General features: G+C 47.9%; 2 protein-coding genes across 2 annotated transcripts; both read right to left on the bottom strand.

The window, feature by feature from the left end:
• Nucleotides 1–2,159: 2,159 nt before the first annotated feature.
• On the bottom strand, nucleotides 2,160–19,447 carry LOC115324791 (hepatocyte growth factor receptor-like). Its single transcript, XM_040212761.3, has 9 exons — nucleotides 19,358–19,447; nucleotides 18,668–18,850; nucleotides 10,964–11,110; nucleotides 10,072–10,158; nucleotides 8,793–8,977; nucleotides 6,530–6,639; nucleotides 6,237–6,396; nucleotides 5,779–5,915; nucleotides 2,160–5,194 (listed from the first exon to the last, which is right to left on the bottom strand). The coding sequence occupies exons 2-9, from the start codon at nucleotides 18,825–18,827 to the stop codon at nucleotides 4,978–4,980; spliced, it is 1,203 nt and encodes a 400-aa protein (XP_040068695.3). The 5' UTR covers nucleotides 18,828–18,850; nucleotides 19,358–19,447; the 3' UTR covers nucleotides 2,160–4,977.
• LOC121836869 (plexin-A4-like) lies at nucleotides 19,328–20,437 on the bottom strand. Its single transcript, XM_042292151.1, has one exon. It carries the CDS (start codon nucleotides 20,435–20,437, stop codon nucleotides 19,328–19,330), a length of 1,110 nt encoding a protein of 369 aa, XP_042148085.1.
• Nucleotides 20,438–20,972: the final 535 nt, after the last annotated feature.

Genomic DNA, 20,972 nt, shown 5'->3' with positions numbered 1-20,972 from the left:
GGGACGTCCTTCACCACGTGCAGTGCAGCTTCTTGGTACTCCGGCAGCCGAACACCCAGCGAGTGAATCCAGTTCCGGCCCAGCAGCGTCGGCGACGACCCCTTGGTTAAGTAAAGGGGAAGGATTGCCTCCCTGTCGCCAAGGCGAACGCTGACTTGGGCCCGACCCTGGACCTGGGAAAGCTGCCCGGAGTAGCTGCGCAGCATGACGTCAGACGCCTCGATGGACACGCCGGGGAAGGTCCGCTTGAACAGCTTCCCGGGCATGACCGACACGCTGGCCCCTGTGTCCAGCTCCATGGTGATGGGGTGGCCGCAGATTTCGACGGACACCAAGTATGGTGGCACAGACGATGGAAGTCTGTTGGTGTGCCACACGTCGAAAATCTGCGGGTCCTCGGCCACGACGTGGACCCTGGCTGAAGACGAACCCGGGCCTGGTGCCGCTCGTCCCCGCCGCGTTTTCTTGCGACGGCCACCCTGGCCGCGGGCTTGGCTGGAACCCGGGCTTGAACCAGGCTGCTGCTGCTGCTGCTGGCCGCCGCTCGTCCTCCCCCCTCGGCAGACACGTGCGAGGTGCCCAGTTCTCCCGCACGTGAAACATTGTGCTTGGACGAACTGGCACTGTGAGGGGGAGTGGGCAGCACCGCAGCGGCTGCAGGCACCGCTCCTTGCCGCCATCTTGTTCACCGCCGCTTCCGTCGACGGTGAGCCGGCCGCATGCGCAGTCTCGCTGGCGTCGTTTGCTGCGGCTTCCATCGCCAGCGCTGCCTTCACCGCGTCGTCCAGCGAGGGGTCGGGGAGCTCCAGGAGTCGCGTCTGCATGGCGGGGTTGTTGATGCCGCAGACGAACCGGTCCCGGAGTAGCGAGTCCAACTGGTCGCCGAAGGCGCAGGTGCTCGCTAACCCTCGTAGCGCAGCGACGAACTGCCCGAGGGTCTCCCCGTCCTGGCGGCTCCGGTTGTTGAAGCGGAACCGCTCCATAAGCGTGGACGGCGCCGGGCTGAAGTGCGAGCGCAGCGTGGCGAGCAGCTCACCCAGCGTTTTAACGTGCGGCGTGGCCGGCTTGAGGAGGTCGAGCAGGAGGCTGAAGACTCGGGTCCCGCAGCTGGCCAGGAAGATGTCCCGTTGTTTCCCCTCGGGCGTGTCGTTCGCCCGGAAGAACACGTGGACTTGTTCTTCGTAGACTGGCCAGGCGGACCCATCTCCGTCGAAGGGCTCGAGCCTCCCGTAGAGCGGCATGGCGACAGGAGCGGGCGGCGGTGTTCCGACTCTCTCGGCGGCGTGGGCCGAACCGTGCACGTTGGTGGCCTCCAGTGCCACGGTTCCTCGTCGCCAGTGTCACGATCTTTCTGGAACGTGGACGAAGGGGGGCCGAAGCACCCGCCGAGGAGAGACGACACGCAGCCTGGTTGTGAGGGTGGACGATGTCTGATTGGAGCGCGTGCGCTCAACGGCGTTTATTGATGTGGTGATCAATGTTGCCCGCCGAGCCAGGCGGCCGCAGACGGGCGGACTGGAGGGGGGCGCTACATACTTGTTACATACGTATGGAGGTACAAGGCTGCCAAACCGCGAGCCGTACTTCATTCTGCCTGAAATCCCTTCTTTTTTTCCTGGGGAAACGCGGGAGGGGGGGGGGGGGGGGGGTCCCCTTACGAGGGATCCGCGAGCCGCATTTGGACCAGCAAGAGCCGCGGTTTGGCCACCCCTGCCATATATGATAATATAAGGAGTCAAATGTGGCCATATACCGCCATATATGGAAGAAAATACTGCCATATATCGCCATATACGCTTGCAAATACTGCCATACATGCCACAGAAGTGCGTAAATACGGCCATATATCTCCATATACGCTCGCAAATACGGCCATATGTCGCTGTATAAAAGTTCAAATACTGCCATATATAGCCCGCTCACGACATATATGGCTAGCACGAAGGGAAGGCAATGGCGCTTTCCTTTCAGGGTCCGGTGACTAAGTCCGTAGGCCTACAGAGGTAACGAAGTTAAACACACAGACCCGCTTATTGTACGTAAGCGCGTTGTACTTTGCCGTGTTTTTTTTTTCCTTCCCTTTTGTCCGAACACAAGAGAGGCGACCAATAAACCAGGACAGCCAACGAAGGAAAAGAAAAAAAGGAAGACGATTGAAAATAGAAAGTTTCGTGGACATTTATTTACAATCTTTAATACTGAAGGCCCCTGGACGACCACATCACGAGTAATACACGATCGAGCTCCGATTGTATGTATACATGAGCAACTAAACCGAGACATGGCGGTAACAACGAGCGTAGTACAAGACGGCATTTAGGTCCCCACGTGTCCCAGATTTTGCATCATGAACAAGAGAGAAAAAATCAATCCTGTACCAACAGGATGTTATGGCACTAGGCACACTGCTTCTCAAAAAAAAAAAGAAAAAAAGTATATTTTGTTTTACCAGGGACTAAATGCACAAGCTACAAACGTGAGGTATCTCCGAATAAAAAGTTAGGGCACAAACGAGCTGGTTAAGGTTTAACATATTTTAAGTCAGACTGCCGAGACTGATTGAGACTCTGTCATTTGTGTTGTCCTTCGTCTTTTACCGAGTCTCGGGGGTTTGTCTTAATTAGGTCTCTGCCGTTGATCGCACCTTAAAGTGCACCAGTAGAAGATACCCCTCATGATTGTGGCCGGTTAGTCCATGTTAAGGTGCAACGACGTATAGGCTGCGAAGTTTAACAGTCGTCGTCTAGTTTATTGTTGGCGAAAAATGAAAAAAGAAAACACATAGCTTTCATATCTTCTATTGTTCACAGATTCACGTGTTAAACGCAAGGCCGAGCTTAGCACTGAGAAAGCATATGAAAAGCGTGCACATGAGGTAAAGCCCCTCCATGTTTCGAAAGTAGCGCAAGGTTCGTTGATGCACGAGGCACGTGCAATGCGCAGCCCTTGGGAAGATCATGGCGGCACAGCGCAGCAGTGATACGCAGTGAGCTAGATTTACGACGCCATGAATTTCCCAGAAGTGGCGCGCAGCACGTGCCTCGAGCATTTCTACAACAACGAATGGCGCCACTTTTCCCAGGATAGAGGGGCTTTGACGTGAGGATCATTGCAGCGCTACTGAGATGTTTCTGGTAGAGTTCCTTGACACACGCGCTTTTGCATGAGGGGTGACATCTCATCCGTATTATGTCTTTTGAAGAACATGCAATCCAGTGTGACAAAGGTCGAGCGCGTAGCCTTGGCTCATGCTTAGACGTTGGTTTACCGCACAACACACGCACTGAGTGGGCGTCACGCGCTGGCCCACTCAGTGCAACAAAGGATGTCTTCATCCTGAGGCAGACAGACATGTAGGCACCCTAGTTTCTGGACCCAGTCGCTCGGGGCAAGGGTGCGTTGCATACCAGCATGTTGAAGCCACTCTTACCAGTCGAAGCGTATTAACAAATTGCAAGGTGCATTTCATGAAAGAATGGAAAGATGCAGCGACGTGCGTGCACTTTCAGGCTGCAGATTTTTACACGCTGAAAGCCTGAAGAGCGCTATAACTTGGAATGTCCGTACAGAAAGTTTAGTTTGCTCAATGCCTTCTGGCGATTCACACTAACCTCTTTGAGTAGGATGCTGGCAAACGCGGATATGCCCCGCTTTCACCTACAAAATGAACGTCTGACTAGCGATATGCGCCATGATAATCGGTATGTCAGTGTCAATGGACGCTGACTCATACTATTGTTTGGAGAGTATTACCTCAGCGCAAACTTGTTCCCATCGATGTCACGGTATTCGTCCCCGGAATGATAAACAAAAGAAAAAAATGCAGTGACAACAGAGTGAGGTGGAAACCCTGACTCATAACCACATTTAAGCTTCGTCGTCTTTTTCTCTCTTGCTTGTGGAGAAAGATGAAGCGAACGTTAGGAAGTTCAGAAGAATGGCACAGTGGCACAGGATCACGAATTGTAGAGCTTCATACTCGGTGACGGGAAAGGTTATAAGCGCCTGAGCGCCGGTCAAGGGCATGCCCATTTTACCGACCTTTGAACAGCCTCAGCATAAATCTGAGCGAAGCAGCTGGGTGTCGAACGCAGCTGAAGCTACAAAGGAGTGTTTCGTGCCTTGAGTGTGCCTGCAGTGCACATGTTCAAGGACGCTCGTTGAGTCATGTTCGCACTTGCAGTTTCGGCTTCGATGCCGCTTCGGCTGCCGTGCACGCTGCGTCTATGTCATGCATGCACATACGCTCAGCTAAGCACCTTTAGAGGCAACATCCTTTCGCTCTTAGCTTCCATTTCGCTCCCATTCATGAGGGTAGGCACAACAGTGTTGGGTTAAAAATAAAGGGGGTGGGCTAAAGCCCGACTTGAACCGATGCTGTCAAAGGCATGCACGCGCAGCCCTTTGAAATGCACGAACTGATTGCGACGGAGAAGATACCTGAAGGTTAAACAAACTCTTGTATGAGAGAGAAACGGAGCGTAGGCCACTAACCACTTTGAAGGACACTTGTGTAGTGAAGGCGCCGGTGACATCATTATGATCGTTGTAAATGCACAGCTCTGGGAAAACATATGAACCCTTCAAAGACCTTTCGTGTCCCTGTCGAGATGTGGCCTTTTGTTCATTTGTTGGCTAGTTTGTACTGAGCAGAAGCTTTCGGATGTCATGCGGGCTGTAAGCTCCCGGACCGAAAGTATCCAAACTGTGGCCACGATATGCAACCAAAATCCGCGTGATTGTTCTTCAAATTCTCATTGATGCAGTCACAATACCAAACCATGTTCTCCACTCATTTTGATTGTTTCCGTTAAGCTGAAGCCGGTCACGTCAGAATTCCTGGAGCACTTCACTTCACTTTGCCAGCCGACGCGAAGTAGGGGGGTGGAGTTCGTCTTAAAGAGGATTCTTGACCTGGTCACAGGCAATACTGGGAATCTGGTTCCTAGGAGGAATGGGGCTTGGGCATTCGGATCTCTAGGAACACTTTGACGATGCGTCGCCTTGCCCCGATGGCCCGGCCCCGCTGTCGTCAGGGAGCGGATAGTTGACGTAGGTGACGTTCAGGCTGACCCTCTTGTTGCGGCTCTCCTTCTCCATGGTCCTGATGACATTCGACACGTCCGTCACGAGTCGCGCGAACGACGGACGCTTCTTGGGGTCATGGTCCCAACACTGCAGCATGATTTCGTATCTGCGGTAGAAAGACGGCGCATGGTGCGTGGCCTATTAATTGTGGTTTGTCTCCTCGATAACGCGGTCAAGTGCTGTGCAACCCGGATGTTTCGAACTGTTTGTGACTCGCATGTTGAAGAAGACTCATTAATCGCAAGAGAGAAACAGCGGGCGAGGGCCGTGCTATCTCGTCATCTGTCTTAGGTGTTTCTTCGCTAGTGATCTCCTGGCCGGCATGCTAGAATCAGCATCTCATTTTAGACCGTGGGCTAAGCTAAGACAATTCGAGCAAGAAGGCCCTCTCTCCCCACCTCGAGTATAGATACCGAGTCTTTGACTTATTTGAGCGAGTTTTCCGAAGTTGAGAGTTGGCACATGTGGCACCTAATTTTAGTGAAGATGCAGCCGAGCTGTTTTGATAGAGATTTTTCCACCCTGGAAAGGGGGCACACAAAACAGACAACAATGCGTTTGTTGTGCAGTCCATCTCACTCCACTATCCAGGGTTAAAATTGCTATTTAGTGCAGTAGTTCTGCCCCGACAGAAGGTCCGGAGGTAAGAAGTAGACCCTACAAAATCACAGGCTTGCAATCATGACTCACAGCATGGTCGGACAGAAGGTAGGCTGCTGCATCCTGCGTCCTTGTTGGAGAAAATTTATGATGTCCCAGTTGTCCACTTCCGGGTAGGGCGTCACGCCTCGGGTCATCAACTCCCACAACAAAACTCCGTACGCCCACTGAAAAAAAAAAAAGAAAAAAATGAAAGCCGTTTACAACTCCCTGTAACGCAGCAGGTACGGAAAGGGGGCTATGCCCCTCCTCCTCTCCTGCTCGCCCCCTATTTAAGGAAAAATTGATACGTGACGCAGAGTATCAAGTGCTCAAGCGTGACAGGCTTGGCAGGCTTTCTTTTACACAGTCTCAGCTAAGGCAATGATTCTAGCAAGCCTGCCCAGATGAATGGGTACAGGCTTTCACGTGACTGATTTCTAGCATACTTTTTAATTTGTTAGTGCTATGCATAAAAACGTGCGGTTCTATTCCCCGTGTCCACGCACCACGTCCGTCTTGTGGTTGTAGATGCCCTTCTCCAGACTCTCGGGGGCCATCCACTTGACAGGAAGCTTGGTCTTCTTATTGTCACCGCTGTAGTACTTTTCGTACACGTCTCGTGACAGTCCGAAGTCGGCGACGCGCACAATGAAGTCTTCGCTTAACCTATAATAATTAGAGAAAAAAACACCGTTAAAAGTATAAACCTGCGATAATGCCCTCAGTTGGTCCCCGTGGGGTATGTCCTCCACATTGACACGGGGAGGTCACCGACCTATGCAAACTCGTTTCTACTTACATGCAGTTGCGTGCTGCGAGGTCCCTGTGCACAAACTTGGTGTCGGAGAGGTATTTCATGCCCTCAGCTACATGGATTCCGTAGGTGATCAAATCCTTCACCGTTGGTGACTGCAACACACATACATTTCTTTTGAGCTCAATTCGAATCTTCATCGGCAGTTATAAGAGTGTAGGGGTAAAAGCTACAATTGCATGATTAACCCAACCTATAGAGGACCTGGCAAAATGTTAAAAAAAAAACATGCAAAATGCCATCGACTATAGTCGGTGACAGATTACGATTTCAGGGAAGCTTCTCTCTCCCCTTTAGCAAACGAACGATGGAGAAAGGGCGACCTCCTCTCCAGTGTTCGCTCTGCTAAAAAGAGGAGAGAAGCCTCCCCTGAATATAGTCCAAATAACATCTGTCAATATAGTCCAAATAACATCAGGAGCAATATTACTTTTGCATTACTTTTTTATGAAGTACAGTAATACCTCGTTAACTCGAAGTCATAAAAAACGTGAAAAAATTCGAGATAAGCGAAATTTCGAGATAAGCAAAGTACCGGAATGTTTTACCACTGATCGCGCAATGTTTTAAATAAAACTTCTAACATTCGCGGGAACATGAACTTCTCTGATGAGAGCAACTTTCCTCTCAAGCGTCAGTGATTTGCACTGTTTGGGCTGCGCCATCTTCACGGTCAATCAAGTCACGCGCCAACAACATCAAAGAATTCACAACCGATGACTGAATTGAACACTTCACCCTTGCCTGTATGGCACCGCGAGACGATCCAAACACTGGAAAAAAAAATGGCGGACAAGCAACACAGAGCAGCAACACTCAAAACGAACGAGACACCTCTGGGAAACACGAGACCGATGACGACAAATGGAAGAATCCAGGAGCAAGGAAAAAAAAGAAAGACAAATGAAAATCGTAAAAACAAAACAAAAAAAGTAAAAAAAAAAAAAAGGTTTTTGAGTTGCACATCTCTATGCATCTCCGTACATCACACCCGCGGTTATATCTTTCTGTATTGTTTTCTTGCGCTTTCGCGATTTTATTATCTTTTTTTCTTTGTGCATGCGCGTTTCCTTGTTGTTGTTGTTGTTTTTTTTTTGTTTTTTTTTTTGCGCGCCGCGCACATTTGTTGTTTTGGCTTTTTTTTTTGTTGTTTATTGTGTTGTTTTTTTTTTTTTTTGCGATTTTCGCTGACAAGATTTTGAGATATCCGAAGTTTGTCCTGAAAACCTTTCGAGATAAGCAAGAACAAAATGCATTGCGCCTATGGGAGCTCATTCCATGACAAGGGAATTTTGCGACTTAACCACTATTTCGAGATAGCTGTGTTCGAGTTAAAGAGGTATTACTGTAATACGTTTTACTGTTTTGACGTTACAGGTACGCTTAAGCGCCATATTTCAAGAAACTGGGAGTGTTTGCGTGGGAACAAGAGTTCTAGGCAAAATTTTGAAGGGATGTGGGACGAGTGCAAGAATTCATATGACTTGGTGCCCGTAAACGTGAAATTAATGAAAGGATAAGTTTTAATGCGAAAGCATTAACTGTCTCATAGAGTAAGCCGACGTCATTAGCGTGGAAACCATGCAAAACAGCACCTTAATGAAACCACGCGCAAGGCTAGCCAACGGCACCTTTTACACTTCTTTCCCATTGGCTGGCGCGCGTCGACGATGCTCCTATTGGTTGATGCACGTCAGTTTGTGTGGTGTCATCCTGACTGTGTTATCACACTGTTGTGTTATAACTGATCACCATGTTCGCTCGCCTCTTATCGGTTATACGGCGCGTGGCAATATATACGGCATATGGAATAAACCAAGGGGTTTGTTCTGCTGGGAACTACGTTGCTGTCTGTTCCTTCCTCGCGCCGCGAGGCACACGACACTTTGAACGATCGCTCACCCGACGGCGCTGAGTGTCTGCAAGGCAGCGGCTCCACCGTTTCACGCCCAAGGTCAGTGCGTTGTATGCCGCAGATTAGAAGGGAGCGAAGAGCGGCATGCATGCTTTTGCATTCACAACTCATAAGAAGTGCTTAGGTGTACCTCCAGCCTTTTTTATATATATCGTGGGAAGAAGATGTAACGAGTAACGTAACTATGTTAACCACAACTCGAAGTAACTATGTTATTTGATATTATTTTGAAAGCATAACGAGTAGAACATTATGTTACCGAAACAAGTAATGCGCTCCCGCCAACTCTAGTAAAGAGTTGGTGGCACAGGCGGCCAGCGAATGAAGACTTACGTTTCTCTCCTCGCGTATGTAGGAGAGCAGGTCCCCGTACTTCATGTACGGGATGATGACCATGAGCTGGCCGCCCTCGTCGATGCTCAGGCCGATGAGCGGCAGCACATTCATGTGGTGGAAGTCCTTCATGATCAGCGCCTCCTCCAGGAACGCCTGGCCGTCCGCCTCCCCACCTCTCGAGTCTGCGCCATTCGCACAATCTGATACTTGTAGCAATGAAATGGCTATATTCCCGCTCACGGACGACACATAGTTGGCTCTCAACTTCCCACGAATAAGAAATTGCAAACAATGCTACTTGAGTTCAGTCATCTGCCGAGCTTCGCAGCCTCGATACCGGCACATTGTCAATGTTTTATTTTTTATACTTTTATAAAGTAGTTCAAAGTCAGGTGGGTAGTGACTCGGTGCGAGATTAAAATGTAACGTGGAGACTATACAGTTTTATTACAAATTAATGCACTTTTGCTCATTCATTTTAGAGAACTTACCACCCTTAGTATCGGTGTGGACGCAATCTTATGTTGATACCTAGTCAGATCTTTTTTTTCTCCTTAAACGTGATTTGTATCGTTATTTCTGTTACCGATTCACGTCCAAATTGACTTTTGCGGCACATTGACTGGCGATATGAGCTGGATTGCGCGGCCAGCGACCCGGAGGTACCGGCCACGCAACGAAGCGTCAGAGTGTCAATAGAGGTGATCCCATTTCTTTTTTGCACCCACCGCGCGTGATGCCTCGACACCTTCCGCCGGGTGCATAATTCCGTGCGTGTCGAATTCTCCATGACGTGCATCTGACCGGGGAGGGGGAGGGGGGGGAAGCTAGATATCGCACACGGGGGCTGTCAAAAACGAAGTTAACCTTCGTCGCTCTGCCGCTTCGTTCGACGCTCACTAGACTGCGTGGCCCCTACCGTCAGGTCGTGGGTCACGCATTCCAGCTCATATCACCGACTATTGTACGCATTGTATTCCGAGTTGCGTTAGTTGTTGTTTCTCTCATGTGCATAAAATTTCTACCTATGGTTCTGGAGCACCGAACAAATAAATTAAAATAATTATTATTATGAAGACCAGTAGTAGTGGAATTTATATTGAAAAACAATTTGAATTGCGATAATGAAATAAATTCAGTTTAATTGCAGTTTGCCATTGATATATAATAAGTTATATCTTCAATTAATTTTCCACCCTCTTTAACGCCTTCAATTTCTATCCTGTTTTGCTACGTTAAAGACCACTGCTAAGGGGCAAAAAGGTGTCCCACTCACTGTTGTGAAGTGTCTTCACCGCGACAGACTGGACCTCTCCCTTTCCTTCCAGCTCCAGCGTTCCTCTGTAGACGCAGCCGAAGTGTCCTGCAGAGCACAACACAAACGTCGGGTTCAGATAGACCCACAGCCCTATCGATAAACGCTCGAGTCGGATTATTAAATGCTGAAACCATTCACTTTCACACCGAGCGTTTACTTGAAAGTAAAACTGCATTAAACGACCCAGAGCTAAGCTGTGTTTACACTGGCAGTGTAGTTACATTTCTGAAAGCGGTTGCTGATCTGTATGGCGATCCCATTCAAATCTATACGCTTTTGAAGACGAGAAAGATCAGTTCTGCTTGTGATTCCGCTTCCAATTTGGGTGCCTTCTGGATGCTAAATAAACGTCTTTGGGTACCTCGAAACTATGGCACACATACAACGCGCACGTGACGAGATCGACAGGCTGTGGGTCTCCCTCAAGCGGACTTGATGCTAGTGACAAAAAGGCAACAACCACCCAGGAGCGCAACACTATGTTGCTAGCCGCGGCGAATTCTATGTCTCGTCTGCGTTTTTCAATGTTTACTTGTCAGCCTATGTTAACTGAAATGTTGAGCGTCTGTTGAAACCTGAATTTGCATTGTTCTTCCACAATGGGCATGCCTCGAGCCAACTGTACCACAATGGCCACCAACATAGGGTCACCATGCCAACACCGAGTCGGTATTTCAAAAAGCTGCGCATGCGGCAAGGCAACCTTACCGTAAGTGACAAGACACGATTGGTAGAAACTTGGAAACACGAAGAGAGAAGCTGGCCGCAGTGGGCCTTCCTGGCAGCTACTGAGGACGTGCCAACGGCAAAGACGCTAGTCGGACGCGCTCTTGGAGATAGATGCACTTACCCTGTCCGATGACAGGGCCCAGGGTGAGGAACTCTCGCTTGAAGAGCAGCTTCTCCGCTTCCAGCATCGCCTTGGTCTCGTCGTCCAGTTGGAAGGAGGAGGCAATGAGGGCTTGTCTCGCGTCTGCTTCGTTGCCTCGCACGTAATCTTTGGGAGCAAGAAAGAAAAAAGTTGGTGACATGCTTGCAGTGCGCGGTGACTTTGAAAGGTTTTGTGGCGGCAACTGAAAGAGGCTGTGCCAACATGCAAGTGTGCATGGGGTGCGTGTGTGCAAAAGAAGCTCAAGTGCGTCGAGAAGGACGTTCATAGTGTTGCAAGTTGCGCCAAATGCATGCCATGGCGCATCTATTGGGCGTGATAGTGAAAAATATATAGTTTAATTTTATTTTAAGCAATTGCTTTTACGATAGTACCAACATAGTAGTTTGGAGAGGAACTAGCTTCCAGGCAATCGGTTCACCTACTGTGGGTCGAACAGACACCAGAAATTTCTGCCCACGTGCTGAGACGCAACGCGCTCTCGCACTGGTTGCTCATCTTATGATCCCGCCTTTAAATACCTTGTCTGCAGAACAATTTCCACCAACAACAATTTTAGTGCACGGATGATGGAGTGAGGTGCATACGCCGGCAGCGAGTGCTGAGTCTCGGGGAAGCGTATTACGAACGTCACCACTCAGGCCGTGTTCCAAAATTTACCCGATCTTACTCCATTGTAAGGGTTTTGTACCCTTGGCAATCTAAAACCTACCCGCGTTCAGCGTTCTTCAATCTGTGCTGTCACGTGGTACGATCCGCCGGAGTAACTCGGATCCGTTTGAGTAAGATTTGCAACACAGCCTCAATGTCCGTTGCCTCAAGAGGTCTTCTCCGTGATGCTTACAAACAGCGCAACAACAAAGTGTCATCGACAATCATTAAAAAAAAAATTATAAGAATAGTTTTAGTACAAAGTCCTGTCACCTATAATCTTGGGACAAGAGGGGTTTACCAGGGCCAACTTCACGTCTGCTAGGGCAGTTTTACTGAGAAAAGGGCTATCGCGCAGGCGGGCTGGTGATGCTTAATTATTAAACAAAACCCAGAGACACGGGATACACAAAAAGAGGGACAAACAATTGTTGTTCTATCCCCCCCCCCCCTTTTTTGTGACAGCACCAGGGTTTTAGCTTTTCATAATCAATCAGCACATGGATCACGACACTCAATGAATCGTAAATACTTCCTTTGGTAACTTTGTCCAGTCCCGGGTTCTCGTATGTTCTATTAAAACTATGATGCACTACTATTTTATGCTTTAGTTTTTATTCACTGAGTTCATCGAATCACTAAAGAGGTAAATAACACAACATAGAAAGAAGCTCAGATATCATTAGAGGGCGCCTTTAAACGAGCCGAGATTAGGCCACTTGGCGTCCAATAGAGTGTTGCAAATGAATTGTCTTCTTGAAACGTTGCTACCGGTGCGAGCTATAGCGGGTTAATTTGGGCCGATGGCTTGCTCAAAAGCACGGAGCAGCCACAAATATTTATGCTAGCTATATGTAACTCCTTTACTGCTCTTTATTTTTGAAAATGCGGTGAAATAAATCATGAAACTGAACGTTTCATAATTAAGCACTCTTGACACGAATTACCGAACACTTGTCTGTCAACATCATTTATTTTTAGTTAAAATTACGCGATGTGTTAGTCGGTTAAAATTGTAAGATGGTGGGTTAGTTGCTCAATAATTTTTGAGAAAATTGGATTATAAAGAGTGAAGTGATTGAAGAATTGTTCATGTCGGAAAACACGTCGATCTTTGAAACCTATAGATCTAGTGTGTCCAATGCTATAGTTAAAATAGGCCACGGCGAACGGAAAAAATGAGTAACTTTACACGCCATCTGCGCCAGGCCAAACTGTCTCATCAAGCTCCTCGAAGACCAAGGACTTCAAAATATCAATGAAGCTATTTTGACGGGACGTGCACAAATTATATCAATTACTACAACTTTTAAAAATGATGACACAGAAATAAAAAAAAAAAAAAAACTATGTTCATTTATCCTGACGACAAACGCCGTAATAGTGCTTTAATGTGATGGTAGACGTCGAAATAGCAAATAACTATGGACATATCTTTCGTATGTGACGGAAGATGTGTTCAAAATGGTTTTACAATTAGTTCGAACCCGGATGTCGAAATAGTCACTTCTTAAAAAAAAAAAAAAAAAAAGGCTTCTCAAATTGTGAAATTTTAAGAACTTTCTGGTTGCGTGTTCGATATTCGAGGGGGAGAGCAACACGGGAGATGCAGATTTACGACTTTGTGGTCAGGGGTCGAAGAGCGAAGTCACACAGGTCCCCGACAAACGAATGTTGCCATAAGCTTGGCAGTTTATAACAACAATGATTTCTGGTGTTTACAAATCCAGTGCCCACAGCCCAGCGCGCGCGTATCTGTCGCTTCAGAAACCAAGCAAATCACGGGTTATACGCACGGGCACTGATTACATCACCGGCCAGAAACGATTCATCAAAGCCGTGTTCGTGAGATTCCCCCTGCCGTGTGTAAGTCTTCACAGCTCAACTTTTGGCTCTTTTTTCGACATTTTTCTTCTCCGCCTTTATTGTCAGCATCTCTGTTGTCTGCTTTTTTAATGTGTAAGCATTACCTGGCTCAGTCAGCCGAAAAGCCGTCGGCAAAATCCGTCGTCGAAATCCGTGGCTTGTCCAACACAATCCAACATAATAATATTTAAAAAAAAAACTCAGGTTGCGTGATATCTTTGGTCACGTGATCTCCCTGGTCACGTGATTTCTCTGGTCACGTGACCTATCTGGTCATGTGACCAAACAAAAAAAAAAAGGAAGGTCTGTGGTCACTTGGACAAAAAAAAAAAAAAAGAAACTCTGGTCACGTGACCTCCCTGCCTGCTTTCGAACCTAGGCCCTCTTGATCGCGGAACTAGCGCGCTATCCGTTGCGGCAGCACAACTCGAGAAAAGCTAGTGCTCGCGCATTCTCACATCGTAAGAGGAAGCTTAGGTGCCCTCATAATTTTTGTTTCTCATTTTTTTCCTGTACTTATTTCACACTCCTTGCCTGTACATATTATACACCAAGAGATGCAACGAGTCAAGCTATCCAATATTGGATCTCTTGACGCGTTGGACCTCTTGACACATCGAGGCACGAGTCAAGAAATCCAATATGGGTCAAGAGGTCCAACGCGTCAAGAGGTCCAACGAGTTAAGAGATCCACGGCGAGTCAAGAGGTCCACCGCGTCAGGAGGTCTAACGCGTCAAGAGGTCCAATATTGGACCTCTTGACTCGTTGGACCTCTTGACGCGTTGGACCTCTTGACTCGGATTCAAGAAGAAATGCCAACCACATGAGCTGCAGAGCAACAAGTACGCGTCAGCGAAGTGGATTTTTTCCGCAACTGTACATGGCAAGAGTGCCTACAATGGAATCGGGCGTCGTGTCAAGCACCAGGCAACGTTATACAACCTCCGACGGCCCACCACGTCGGTTATCAAGTCGGCCTCAGAGATGGTTGCCCCACTGAACACTAAACTGTCGAACAGCAAACTAATCCACCTCCCGAAAGCTGACGTCAAAGCGATCGGGGAGATGAAAGCAAAGGACTCCGTTTCTCTTGTGCATGGAATTCAGTCCTGTCACTTGTGGCAGTGCATGCGGTCCGACATTTCGCAACCGCAGCTGTTTTAGCAAGAACATTACACGCAGAAAAGATATATATTTGAAAGTAAAGTCTCCTATGGCTGGCAATAAGCAGATCGAGGTCGTGAGCCTGCGGTACCATTGTGAAGAAACGAACGGTGATCATTACAGGCAAGACCGGCAAAATGTTCACCTCCTCGGAGTGCAAGGAGAGCGCCGTGACCGACTGAGGTCACCGTCCGGCAGAAAGAATGCGCGCTACAAGCGCCGAATGTGCGCACAGGACCTTGATTCATCAAACTCGTTTCAATTGCACCCCTTTAAACGAGTGTTCTTTCTTATCACAAACTACGCCTGGTCGTCAGCAGCCCTGTTTCCGTACAAAGGGTCGGCTCCGAAATTCCCTGATCCAAGAAATCTGTGGCTAAATTGTTTTCTTGTGCATGCTTCAAACTAACCTGCAATCTTTTGTGTAAATTCTTATTTTTCCCAAACTTCTGTCACAGTGTTTTCTCCTCACAGACTTTCTACATTTTTCGACCACTTTCTTGCCCTTACTTGAAATCGGCAACGTCCTATCTTTCTCTACTCCCGTTGCGGCAATTATGTATGTTTAGCGCTCTGTAAATTCAAAAATACAGAAGTATGGCAAAGGAAATTTGAAGGGCCTGATAGGACAAATTAAGAGTCTTGATCTGTGAAAAATAGAAGGAAAATTAAGATGACCTTTATTGTAAGCTGATTTTCCAATTATTGCAAAATTGGTAACCTGTCTACATTTCAGCGTATTTTTTTAGAAAGGTTGTCGTTTTCAATTTCAATGACAATTTATCCGAATATGAAACGAGCGCGTCCAAATCATGTTGAAAAATTTGATTTTCCAGTCTTTTAAGATTCGGATCTATAAAGCTCTGAATTGCTTAGTAATCGAAAATACATGTTTACCCCTTTTTATTTTATGTGCAGTCTCTGCACAAAAATATAAAACCTAAGGCGACCACAGTTTTTCTTTTTTATAAATATCCAAAGGGACGGTTTAACGCAAGTCGCAAAAATCTTCACGTATACCGACAGCGACTTTGTGATTTTCGTTCCTCAAAAGAAATTTTATTTACCAAAAAAAAAATGTTCGAATATGTTTTTGCAGTTGCACAAGTAAAATATATCTTTTGCTAAACATAAAAAAATGCCGACCAGACATGGTCGTTCGATCCTACCTGTAAACGCCCCAATACAGACAATCTCAGTCAATCGAAATTGATTGATTTTTCCGCAGTTTTTTTTTTTCTTTCTTTTTTTTTTGTCGTTGTGTGGCCCTCCACGGCGGCGGATCTATTGTCGCTCACAGGCGGCGCACGTTCAGGTTCTGTCGCACCCTACCTCCTATATCAAGTTACCGCCGAGGTTGTAGGATGATCTGTTTGAAAAGTGGCTCCGGTTCCTTCCTTTATGTCGCGTTGACGGAAATGCTACACGCCAGCTGTTGAAATAGGCACCGCGAAGCATGTTACTGGGTGGCGAGCTGTTGGAACAGGCACCGCGAAGCATGTTACTTTGTGGCAAGCTGTTGGAATAGGCACCGCGAAGCATGTTACTGTGTGGCAAGCTGTTGGAACAGGCACCGCGAAGCATGTTACTGGGTGGCGAGCTGTTGGAACAGGCACCGCGAAGCATGTTACTGGGTGGCGAGCTGTTGGAGCAGGCACCGCGAAGCATGTTAATGGGTGACGAGCTGTTGGAACAGGCACCGCGAAGCATGTTACTGGGTGGCGAGCTGTTGGAACAGGCACCGCGAAGCATGTTACTGGGTGGCGAGCTGTTGGAACAGGCACCGCGAAGCATGTTACTGGGTGGCGAGCTGTTGGAACAGGCACCGCGAAGCATGTTACTGGGTGGCGAGCTGTTCGAACAGGCACCGCGAAGCATGTTACTGGGTGGCGAGCTGTTGGAACAGGCACCGCGAAGCATGTTACTGGGTGGCGAGCTGTTGGAACAGGCACCGGGAAGCATGTTACTGGGTGGCGAGCTGTTGGAGCAGGCACCGCGAAGCATGTTAATGGGTGGCGAGCTGTTGGAACAGGCACCGCGAAGCATGTTACTGGGTGGCGAGCTGTTGGAACAGGCACCGCGAAGCATGTTACTGGGTGGCGCCTCTCGATCGCTCTCGAGCCTTGGGCATTTTTGGGTCAGTTGCAAGAATGTGTGTTAGGAGTTCCCCTTCAAAACTAACGTCCACCTCTGTGCTGTAAATTTGTCTTTTTCTCACCGCCCCGTGGCATTTTTACGGTTTTTAATTATAATGAAACTGTAAAAAATGTGGTATGTCCACGCCCCATTTATGGCAACTCCGTTAGCGCCAATTTGGCCCTATTTCTCGCTTTATACCTTCAAAGGCAGAAAAATATTGTATTATGTTTTTGCAGATTCTGTTAGTACATATTATTAATGTTAATATCGGAGAGTATCGGTAAAAATAAATTTGGCCTTTTTTTTTAAATGATTTTCAAAGTAATGCCTTTCAGTCAAATGCCCCTGTGTGAGCAATTCTCGTAAATTTATTACGTCAACCCGGAAAACAATATTTCACACACAGATGAACTATATATAGGAAAACACACTGGCAACGTTTGAGGACCTTAGATTTTTTTTACATACGGAGAAACATATACTTAATCGAGAGCGTTATTGCACAATGTGCAGCACTTGCGATTTTTTTTTTGTAAAAATAACGACCCTAGAACTCGGTGGTTAATACTTTGTTGTCAATCCTTATACCTAATCTGTCAGTAAATATTTCTTGACCCTAAGCTGGAACAGTTTTTTGGGGGAAGCCGCCCGAAATGCCACCATCCCGCGATACGCAAAACGCGCACGTAACTGAAAGGGTGCTTACGAATGTTTTTCGCGAAGACAAATTTTTTTCTTCTAAGAAACAAGGATTTTTTTTTATTCCTCATGGCATGGAGCCAGCAAAACATATTTGTTTCATCAAAATTAAAAATGGTCACCGTACATGGTTGTTCAATCTTTTCTGAAAACGCCCTCGTTTCAAATGATCAGTAAAAAGGCGCACCGGTAGCTTTTCGGGGTGGCGATTGAATTAGCGTGTTCAATAGAAAAAAAAAATATTGAATCAGCGTGTCGTCAAGTGTGCCTTGTGCGTGTGTGTCATCTGTTTTCTAATTCCTTGTCTATGTTAAATGTATATTATGTGTGCAGATGTGAAATAAGCGCTGTTCAAATGTGATTGTAATGATCGTGGAAAAGGGCTACCTTTTTTCCATGATAACATATTTTTTTTACAAACTTTTGTATTTGACGCTGACATGCGCCACCTTGGGCTATAAAGGCGCAATTTAGTAATAAATAAAGTAAGAGCGCAACATTTTGTTCCAGTGGCATAAATGCAAGGGTGCAGAAGTTAGTCCTCTGTGTCCAACTTTGAGGGACTAACGGAAGGGGCGCAAACATTGCTCCCCTCTCCCTTAGTTCCGGAGGACTAATGGTTGTGGCAGCGCATTCCCCTTTAGGACTAAGTTGCGATCTCTTTTTTCTTAGACTGTAGATCCACCACTGTTTCCATGACTTACGTTTTATGAGACCTACAGGTACGAAGGTGGAATTTGACATTATATTATGCACAAACACAAAATCAGAGCTTGGGTTAAGATCCGCAAAGAAAACTGTTTTTTCTCCGTGAGATTCTTTCCACGTGTATTATAATGAAAATGTGAGGTTGTGTCCGGGACTGCAGGAGCACCTGTCAGGCGACTTGCATCGCCTTTAACACCAAGGTTTCCTAACCTCTCCCCTTGGAAAAAAATAAAAATTGAAATTGACACTAAATGGGTGATCTTTTGTCAAGTAAGCTTTGGATGCCCTGGACTCCTTGGTGCAGAAAAACTTGAGCAAGCTGGATCAGGATTCACTATGTTTGAGACCCCGTCTTTCGTTCGGCCCTTTAGCTCGCTACACTCGGGGACTTAACAGGTACAGGCACCGCTGAAGGACGTTCAAGTTGGTTTAGATACCTTGTACAGGAAGCCCTTGTTGTCCCCAATCCAGGCGATGTCGCTCATATTCTGTCGCAGGACGGTCACCGACGTGACCAGCCTGTCCTGAAGGTGCACCACCCGGGTTCCGGACAGGAACGTCTTCCCTTCGATGTAGGAGTTCATGCCGGGCGTGCATAAGTCCTCCTTATCCACTGGATCCTAGTAAAGAAATACGATATTAAGACTGTTCAATTGTTCACTGCAGTGCCAGTGAGCAACTCGACAACGAAGTCAGCCGTGACCGAGCTGAATATCCATGAAAAGAACGACGCGTGTCACGGCATTCAGTAAAGCATTTAAAAAGGGGCCTTCTGAGAGGGTAGAAGGATCCCAGTAAATGATGAAGCTTAAAATACTTACTATTAACTGGAGAAAGGCGAGGTGCGCTCACACAACAAGCGTCACGTTCTCATGATCTCTGCGCTGATACATCGCATCTTTCAAGTCTCCCCTTGGTCCTCCCTGTTTTAGTAATTGCGTTCACGCGCTTCGTAATTCGTACTTCGGCGTCCTTATTGATAAATGTCGAAATCCCGTTGACTGAGGAGCCATAAGAAGATGCTCGGCTGTAGTGTTGTAACCCTTTCCATCCTTCTTTTTTTTTCTTTTCTTTTTCTTTTTTAAATTTTAGTTTGCTTACACGAGAGAAAAAATCTTTGAACTTACGTAGCGCGTACAGTCCTGGGGTGTGCCGGGCTCGTGGAAAAGATGCGACACCTGGGACGTCGGCTTGGCGGCATTGCAGTCGTCGATGGCTTGGCGAAAGGCCTCCTCGACGTCCTGCATCCTGAAAGAGCAGACGGCCGAGCCGGCGCTGGCGTCGTTCTCCTGCATCCGGCCCCCGAAGGGCTTGCCGAAGGCCACGAGTAGCAGTCGGTCGCCCCCTTGGGACTGCGGTCCGGCGGACGCCGCCTGGGCGATCGGGAACCTGGACTTTCCCCTGCCACAGCGGACGGGCAGCTCGGTGTACGTCAGGAAGGTAGGGTCATCCCAGCAGACACGCACAATTCGTGTCTCAAACAGTTCCAGAGCCAGGCCGGCGTTCTGCACCGTGACGAAGTAGGCGAAGTCTTTGTGGCTCGTTCCGTAAACGTAGCGCACCTTGTAGGATTTCTTCAGCGTCCGGTCCACATCGACGAAGGAGGCCGAGGAAGCGTCCGACGAGTGCAGCTTGAAGGAGCCGTTCGAGTTCAGGTCGCGTGCCGACACCGAGAATGGGTGGTAGTCGAGCGGGCGGCCGTCGTAGGTAGATGCGGCGAACAAGGTGGCCCCCAGGAAGAATGCCACCGTGCTGACACGAGAGGCAACGTAGTTGACGTGCGATTTTTTATCCATTGCTCTCGAAGGGGTTAGGTTTCTCCGTACATGATGGAACGAGCAGATGCCCTGCCAGATGGTCCCACAAGTGAGCACAAGGGGATATGCAGGACCAAACTGCAGGAGTACCTGGTTGTCATTGTCCGTTAAAGTTCTGCCCTGAGGGCACTCCAAAGGGTCCGGGAGGCACTGGGGATTATCAGGACGAGGTCCTGTGAACTCCTTGGCCTCCAGATCAAGATCTGAGGACAGCTTGTAGAGGACGTTGCGGCCACCCACCACGACCACGCCGCCGTCGATGCTGAGGTAAATGACGTTCTGCAGCGGTCCGTCCTCCACCAGGAACTCGACGATATCGGTGGCAGAGTGAACGCTCGCCAGGAGGACCAAAACCCCTACCCAGGTCGTGCATCGCTGTGTTCCGTCCATGGCTGTCAGGGCCAATCCCAGGTTGGACCTGGGGTAGACCAGTAAGTATCTCGAAAACAGCCTTGAATCTGCATGGCTAGAACTCATCAAACTCAAAAATATGTGTTTTTGAAACAATTAGCGATTTTCATTCCATGTTTTTAAACCTACTTTCACGGCTTCGTATTTATACTTCGTCTCACCTTAGCATGGACTAACTTCGAAGGCAGTCCCAATAGTCTGACAAGGTGAGAACGGTAGGGAGCAGCTTCAGTTGGCCCGCCTCCAGCGCGAGCCTAATACCCTTGACAAACCTTCGGTGTTCGTGCACCTCGAGCACGCGCGTGCAGTAAAAGCACGACGGAAGGCATGAGGTGAGTGCTGGAGTCCAGGCGTTCGAAAGACATGCCCTGCTGTTCTGACGTTGTAAGTGATGTAGTGACTTTAATGACCATATTAAAAGTCAACTAGTAAAGAAAAGCCAAATTACCATTTGAAAGTCGAGAAACTACCTTGACTCGCTTCGTCCTCAATGATGCTATGCGGAGAAGCGATA

The sequence above is a fragment of the Ixodes scapularis genome, unplaced genomic scaffold (genome assembly GCF_016920785.2).
Source record: "Ixodes scapularis isolate PalLabHiFi unplaced genomic scaffold, ASM1692078v2 PGA_scaffold2__306_contigs__length_199485367, whole genome shotgun sequence".
NCBI lineage: Eukaryota > Metazoa > Arthropoda > Arachnida > Ixodida > Ixodidae > Ixodes > Ixodes scapularis.
The sequence above is the reverse complement of the archived record's forward strand: the minus strand, read 5'-3'. Positions and strand labels throughout refer to the sequence as shown.